We start from the raw sequence: 7,612 nt of genomic DNA on the forward strand, positions 1-7,612 counted from the left end.
ATAACTGATTAGGACGAAAGGGATCGATTACCGACGATAAAGATCGGCGAAGAAAAATGGGTCTAAACGTTCAGGTTCATAGTGACAAGTGTTTCGTTAAAAGTAAAGTTCTTTATCGCTCCGTTTCTTAATGAGTCGCCATTGTGGAGAACAATGGGACGCAATTACATCCCGCGGCTTTTCTCCCATGATTAATGTAACAGGCACGGTAGCAAATGTTAAAAATCACAATTTCACTCGCTCGAATCTGGACGCTGAAGGGGCTCGCATGCATGGCGAGCCAAGCGTCAAAAGAAGATTTCTACGTGCTTCACATATAGGGCGTTAACTGTGTTTTGACACGAATTAACGCGCTTGCCCGCGGGAAACAGGTGTGTTCGCTCGAGCTTTTAATTAAACGAACGAACGATCGGTCAATTTTCTTTTTTTCCTTTTTTTTTTTTGTGCAACTGTGCAACCATTCGATACGAATTACCGAACCGCCTCGTTTGTTATGCTAATTTTTCCAACTTTCCAGCGTGCGTACCGCTTGTGCAAAAGTAGAAAAATCGAAAATTTCTGTTCTATCGCTTTTTCGTTTCTTTATAGGTCGCGATATTTTTATACGATTTCACATCCGCCTCGTCGGTGAACAGCAAACTGAACCAGGAAACGAAGCATATATACATCTTGCAAAACGCTCTTAAGAAATCATCGAACTTCACGAAAAAGTTCGCCGCGAACTCAACCACTGTTTCGCCAGAAGTGAATAGAACCAGCTCCATTTACATTCAAGATCGTTCAGACAACGAGGACTATGGGAATCCGTTTCCCTACGACGAAACAGGCAATCAGAAAGTAACAGACGCCGAGCTCAGGTCGCAGAACCTTAATAATTTCAAGCTGAGGAAAAGAGTGCTGAAATCCGTGGAAAATAAGGCGGAGGAGGGAGCGGAAGGGAAACAGTTGTTTGACAACCACGCGCTCGTTTATCGTGTGAGACAAAGGTAACACACTCTTTTCTGCTGTATTTTCTGTAGCAATGATAATCAGTTTTAGGGGGAACAAAAGGGATCTGGTATCGTTGCGGCAACAGATTGTCCCAAGTTCACGATACTCTCGACACATTTGCTATTTTTGAGAATTAGAGTGCTTTATTTTCTTAGCATGCACTTGCAACATTCGCTGCAACAGCTGTTTTCGAGGATTTTTCTATTTGACGGTGGGGGACACGTTTGTCCTATTTTCGCTTTGTGAAAATTGGGGGAGAAAGGTGAAAGTTACAGTTATATCCTCTGAAAAAATTGAAGATTTTTATTTAGCAGTTTCTTGTGAAAAGATTCCCAAATTTTACCCACTTTTGGGTGTATATTTGCAATTATCGGCGCTGAGCTCTAAAAATTCGCGTGATTCTTCGAACGTGAACGTTAATATATAATATTAGAAATCTATCATACTCGTAAGCCTAATTGACAACGTTACCAAAACCGCATTAGCAAGTAAACATAAAAATGATTTACCGTATAATCGGGCTTCTTGCAACGCGTGGGATCCTGCGATTATAAGACGACCTTGCAATAAGGAACAGGCGAATCTTTTTACGAGAACGATAAAAGGAAGTCACTTGTGCATATTCAACGGTGTTTAATATACCCTTGCGCAACGCTTTTTGCAATATCGGTAACCGTTCTTAAGCATCCGCTGATTAATTATAATCGTCAAATGTTTCCTTCGTTTAAAAGTTAACGAGGTTTCTCGGACACGCGAGACGCGTGTCCTGGAACTTCACACAGACCTATTGTCGTTAGTTTCGTTGTATCGGTATATATACATATATATTGTGTCGGCTGCTCGTGCCTCGAACCGATAATAAATCAACGTTACGACCTACAGTATGTAAATTGTCGAACAGCACTTTCTACTCTTCAGTAACGATCTTTTTCACCTCCGTCACGGCTCTATTACGTGTCGTTTCCGTGATTATTTGGTAAACATTTTTCGAAACATCGACGCGAGAATTCATCGGTGATAAATAAATTTCGAATTTTGAACAAACACGGAGTGATTGATTTTCGAGGGAAGGTCGAGAGATGAGAAATAAGATTCGTTTAAAATTTTTGTAAAAACAGGCATAAGCATCCTGATTCGGGGGAAGATGAGAGTTCAGAAGAGAGTCGACCGACTCCTTTTCATTGGGAATTGAAAACACCTCAACCCACGTCTTTCAAACGTCCGAGATATCCCCAGTTGTCGCAATACAGATATCCACAGGCGTCCAGGAACATTCAGGATATCATAAAATATTTGACGAATGACGCTGAACTACCGAATAAAGGGATCAAGTTCACCGGTGTGTATGTGAACCCGAAAAAGTACGATTTGTATCCTGATATAGGGGAGATGATGTCTAACAGCGATAGGTCGGACGAAGATGAAAGTTCCCCTTATATGTACAACGAGGATCCGTTTTATCAATATAAACCGAAACATCCGGCGGATGTGAATTTGTTGGCTACGTCTAACGTCAGGTTTGCAGAAAAATTACTTCGAAAAGTCTCGAAAACATGAAACGATTAAAATTCTTCAAGATTTAAATCTCTTAAATAATATACAGAGTGTTTGCGAACTGGTGGTGCAAGCGGCAAGAGTGTCTCTACATGCGAAAATAAGTGGGAAAAAAGGAATAACACTTTTTCGTATCGGGCTTCGTTTCCGAATAAATCAGCGTTGAAGATCTACCGAGTACACGCACTCTTACACACGATCTCACGTCTACGGCGTACAAATCTCACTGCGTCGCACTTCTGTTGTTCTTCTGTCAGGACGACGGCGATTTGGATGGCGTTCTTTGTAGTAATTAACACAATGTAGTAAACAACACAAGCACCCAACGCGAAAATCATACCGGTGTACTCTCGATTACCGTATGCTGCCATATCGACGAAACGACGAAGACTGAACGTCTGGCACAGAAATGATAACAAGCCGCGACATTGGTGATGTTTATGATTTCGAACGCAACGAGGACTAGGCTACGGTATAACCGAGTATACGCGTACTTGGTAAATCTTCGACGCTGATTCATTCGGGAACGAAGCTCGATAGGAAAAAATGTTATTCTTTTTTTTTCCACTTATTTTCGCATGTAGAGACACTCTCTTGCCGCTTGTACCGCCAGTTCGGAAACAGCCTGTGTATTATTTAAGAGATTTAAATCTTTCAAATTTGAATTTAAGTCTCTTAAATCTTCTCATGCGCTATATTATCATTCTATTATCGTCGCTCCTTCGATAATAACTCTCTCGAAATTCGTGAAATAAAATATACCATTTCTCAGGTTCTCACCGACAGGCCTTCACAGATACAACTACGACAATTACGGACGACCGTCGAATTATTACAAGCCGACCTCGATGGAATCCCAATACGAAGCTTCCTACTCGAATAATTATTCAAAAAAGCGGAAACCACAGCCGTTTAGCGTCATGCTGGACATTTATCCGATCACCGACATTATGGAACAGAATAAAAAACCGAACAGACCGAAACAGGTTCCCATGGACGATTACGAATTAAGAAGACCGATTCAATTCCAGAGAGGACCGAAATTTTACGTTCCACCTCCGCAACCGTTGACTGGAGTGTCTAATCAGGCGATGAGCGACGAGGAGGAAAGGCAACAGATGATATTCCATTTGAATCTGTATCCCAGGAAGAAGAATAAAATGAGCAGGTGAGATTTCAAGATAGATCACGCGTATTCACGTGCATAAATCAATTCCTCTAAGGTCGTTAATCCTGATTAAAATTTGAAACTTTCTACTCCTTTCGAAATCTAATGGCTTCTGTATACGAGATAATCGATGCATGCATATATCATATTTTGATATATTGCAAAAGATAAAATGTATAAATAATTCGAGATTACGTAGAAATTTCTACATATGCAAATTTCTCACCCACACGATCTCTGCGTTTCTTCACCGACGACTGCCACTTTCTTTCATGTTTTCAATTACGTAAGGATGGAAGATCGGTATCACGAGCGTGGCTAGATTTATTCGTAATCGATGAAACGCGGTTTCCTGTTGCATATCGGCGGATGAATCGTGGAATATCGTTACAATGGCATTCGTGCCTCCGTTCCGCGCTGTAGATTTATCTGTAGAGCTTGTGTGGAGAACTTTCATCGAACATGCGAAGTCGATCGGTGAAGAAAAAATCGATCGCGCCGGTGGCTCGTTAAGGACTGCCACGTGAAATGTCATCCGCTAAATTCGAGGTATTAAGGAGCGATAGGTTCGAAGATGGCTCGTCGTAAATTTTCTTCAACGACCGCGGCGTGATTGCCTCCTGACACGCGTAATAATGCGTTTGAAGGGCTGTGAACGAGGAAGTGTAATTTACTGTGCGCTTCTGCGTGATATAAATACGCTGAGGATGTTTCGAGTCACCGTACGTTGCAAGAAACGCGGGAAGTTTCGTAGAAAAGTTAAAGATTTTTAATTATTATAATGTATGGCACGTTAAAATTTGAAATTTGAAAATTAGAAATGTGAAATCTGAAAATTAAAACTTTGAAAATTTGAAGCGACACAGGTCGCAATGCAAAGGTACCATTTATCCCCTAACGACCTCGAACGAAAAATTACTCTTGAATCTTTAACATCGTAAAAGTAGTACTCAAGGCTTAACCTTCGTTTCCAGGCACGATATCATTCACAGATCAGAGTCTATGGTCCCGGAGGACCGGCAAAAGTTCATGGACAAAATCTGGTCTCCTCTAGAAACCATAGCTAAACACCTAGCTGTGGAGCAATCAAAATTCACGAATAACGAAGTAGAACCCAATCTTGCTTCGAACAGATACCAAGAAACTCTCTTGGACAACAAAGACGAAGCAAAAAAAATTCACCCAGAAACTGATTGTTCGAATCAGCATGACAATCCGGAAGATTCCATCACTGATCCATTTAACCACAAATCAAGCTTGGAGGAAGATTACGCTAGCACGGAAAAATACGATTTCGAAGCTCAGAAAATCGTAGCTACCACAACGGAGAACGAATGTGAAGACTGTAGCACTACTATAGTTTCGAAAGAGATGAAAGTCAACGAGACTGGAAGCACGAGCGTTTCAAAGGATATCGACACATTGGAGGGGTTCAAACAATTCAGCGACAGCGTCGCTAAAACAGGCTGAAAAAACACGTATTTTCATTTTCATTCTTTCATTTTCATTGCAATTTTTCATTTCCAAAAAGAAGAATAAATATTGACAAAAATTCACTCCAATTTTCTTCCATTTCCTCGACGTTTTCTTTCTTCAAATATATACTTCAATTTGTAATTACGCGATTTAAACGATCACAGACGCTGCCTGACCTGGACAGTCCACAATCTCTTTGAGATTTCTTTGTATTTCCCAGTCGGTTATTCCATCAGATCGAATTATCCGCGGAGCTCCACCTCGCCTTGACATTTTCGTCGAGGGCGTTCGAGAATCTCTCGAGATCTTCGTTGGTGCAATCGCGAGATATTGGTCGAACGAAGCGCGATTGCTTAATAGGCCACGAGACTGTGGTCTACAAAATTGGTACTCGACGCCATGATACTCGGAGGACCTTCAGCTGAACACAAGATGCACCGTCGCTTAAGTAACTTTTCCATGACCGTAAAGTGTACCTTTTAATCCTCCTTTTCATCTCCCTATCTCCCTATTTGTCGCGGAGATAATGAAGAGAACGTAGGATGTTTGAAACTTCCAGTGTAAATTATGCCATCGTCAAAATTCACTCATCGCGTTATAAATATCGATGATTTCAAGCGGTATCCATTTAGGATTCGAAAGAAGATACAGTGAATTTCTTTTTTATAAACATAACTCAAATGTACAGCTTTTATTCTTCATCCTTAAATACTACGTATATTACAATAGAGCACGCGCATTTTTATAACAATGCCGCGAACGTTGTGAGTAAGATTCGTGTACAGTCTAAGAAATATACAATTCACGCGAGTTAGTTCTCTTAACACTATGGAAGCATCGTAACTTTACACGTGTCCCTTTAGATTTTGGCACGATCATCTCGATCTTACATTATAGCACCATTCGTCGACTTCGTTTCACAAATCTCGTGTCTTATAATACAATTTCGTTGACGTGTTTCGAACTATTCTCTGTTTAAATACCACCGAGAAAAGTACACCATTGAACGTTTCACTCCAGTACTCGTAAAATTCACCGGCTTCGATGGCATTGTGCTCTTTCAAGGCTCGTCAAATTTCGGCTCACATCGCACAATTTAAAAATTAAAAAATTCGACGCTACACGAAACAGCTATACGAACACATTTAAGTTGTACTGTATCTTTGATTGACGTTCGTAATTGTTCATGCATTTTGATTGGGAGAATTTCCAGCTTCTCGTGAACGCTTACGCTTTCTTATCACACTTCGACACTTGGAAGAGATAAATTACCAAAATCTCAAATATGGCAAATCCGTCGAACATAGTATCGAAATAATACCAATCTCGTTTCTCGGCTAAGGAAAATCTTCCAGAAGGTACCTTCTATACAAAATTAACGAAACCTTCGCGTTCTTCAGTCAGTGATCTACAATTTTCTCTCCTGATTCGCTGTCTCGACGACAATTTTACGTCCTGGATCCAAGTGTGAAAAAATGTGACGTGGCACTGACCATTCCGGGGCCGGAAGAGACGTAACTCAGAGGTGGTCGAGGCTGATCACGCAAACGGGCGTGTTTCACTTGTCGTTTGTACCTGGAAAAAAAGCCACCAAGCCGTCTATAATTTCCTCCTGAAATCTTGCCTAATTTCAGACGGGGAAATACTCTAATTGCGAATAATACAGGATAATTGCGTCTAATTCCAAGAAAACAGGCCACCGTACAGGCCAATTACATTCGTCCCTAATCTCCAAGCCTTCTACGATGTTCGTTTGAATCAGAGAGAAAGAGAAACTCACTTGGCGTGCATGCAGCAGAGTGCACAGCTCGAAATCACAGTGGCGATACCAACGAGGACTGCAATTGCCAGTACCCACATCTGCGTCATCGAGGCGTCAGCTCTAGCCACCATGGCTGCACAATGTTGCACTTTCTCTACGTGATAAGTCCTGTAGACCTTCTTCAGTTCTTCGTTCTTAGGATCAGTTAGAAGAGCCTTCATCTCGTCCAAATCGTAGGCCTCTTTTCCGACCATTTGGAAGCACGAACTGGTCGATGAGAAGTCTAGAGAATTGTCTTCCTTCGAGTAGAACTGAGTGTCGTAAACGTTCACGCTGATAGGGAGAGACAGAGCGTGTTGCACCGCTTTCTCAAAGTCTTCCAGTGTCTTTCTGACTTCAACAGGTGGCTTGGAGAACACGAACTTCAACATGTCTCTGTCACGCAATAGAAATATTCTCAGAGTGATATTCGTCTCTCTGCCCAGTTTCACCGAATTATTCGCCGAGACGACGATCTCCATGTAGCCATCGGCGTAGCTAGACATAGATCCCGTGGTTCTGAGTTCGCCAGTTTCAGAGTTTAAGGACAAATGCGAGGGAATCTCTCGTTTCGACATCGAAGGGTCCACGAGAGAGGTGAAGGAAGCTTTGCCCATGCTGTA

The 7,612-nt window shown here is 41.6% G+C and overlaps 2 protein-coding genes across 2 annotated transcripts in view; one reads left to right on the top strand and one right to left on the bottom strand.

Moving 5' to 3' along the window:
* Positions 1-5,182, top strand: part of LOC108573415 — a 6,105-nt gene extending 923 nt beyond the window's left edge. Inside the window, exons 2-5 of the mRNA XM_017935857.1 lie at positions 589-986; positions 2,109-2,507; positions 3,317-3,712; positions 4,687-5,182. Of these exons, the coding sequence (XP_017791346.1) occupies positions 589-986; positions 2,109-2,507; positions 3,317-3,712; positions 4,687-5,182 (1,689 nt within the window). The remainder of the gene's footprint in view (positions 1-588; positions 987-2,108; positions 2,508-3,316; positions 3,713-4,686) is intronic.
* Positions 5,183-6,636: 1,454 nt separating this feature from the next.
* Positions 6,637-7,612, bottom strand: part of LOC108573416 (cadherin-23) — an 8,760-nt gene continuing 7,784 nt past the window's right edge. The window contains exons 12-13 of the mRNA XM_017935858.1: positions 6,969-7,612; positions 6,637-6,763 (exon numbers count right to left, since the gene is read on the bottom strand). The exon at positions 6,969-7,612 is cut by the window's right edge and continues 15 nt beyond it. Of these exons, the coding sequence (XP_017791347.1) occupies positions 6,637-6,763; positions 6,969-7,612 (771 nt within the window). The remainder of the gene's footprint in view (positions 6,764-6,968) is intronic.

The sequence above is a fragment of the Habropoda laboriosa genome, unplaced genomic scaffold (assembly GCF_001263275.1).
Source record: "Habropoda laboriosa isolate 0110345459 unplaced genomic scaffold, ASM126327v1 scaffold92, whole genome shotgun sequence".
Classification (NCBI taxonomy): Eukaryota; Metazoa; Arthropoda; class Insecta; order Hymenoptera; family Apidae; genus Habropoda; species Habropoda laboriosa.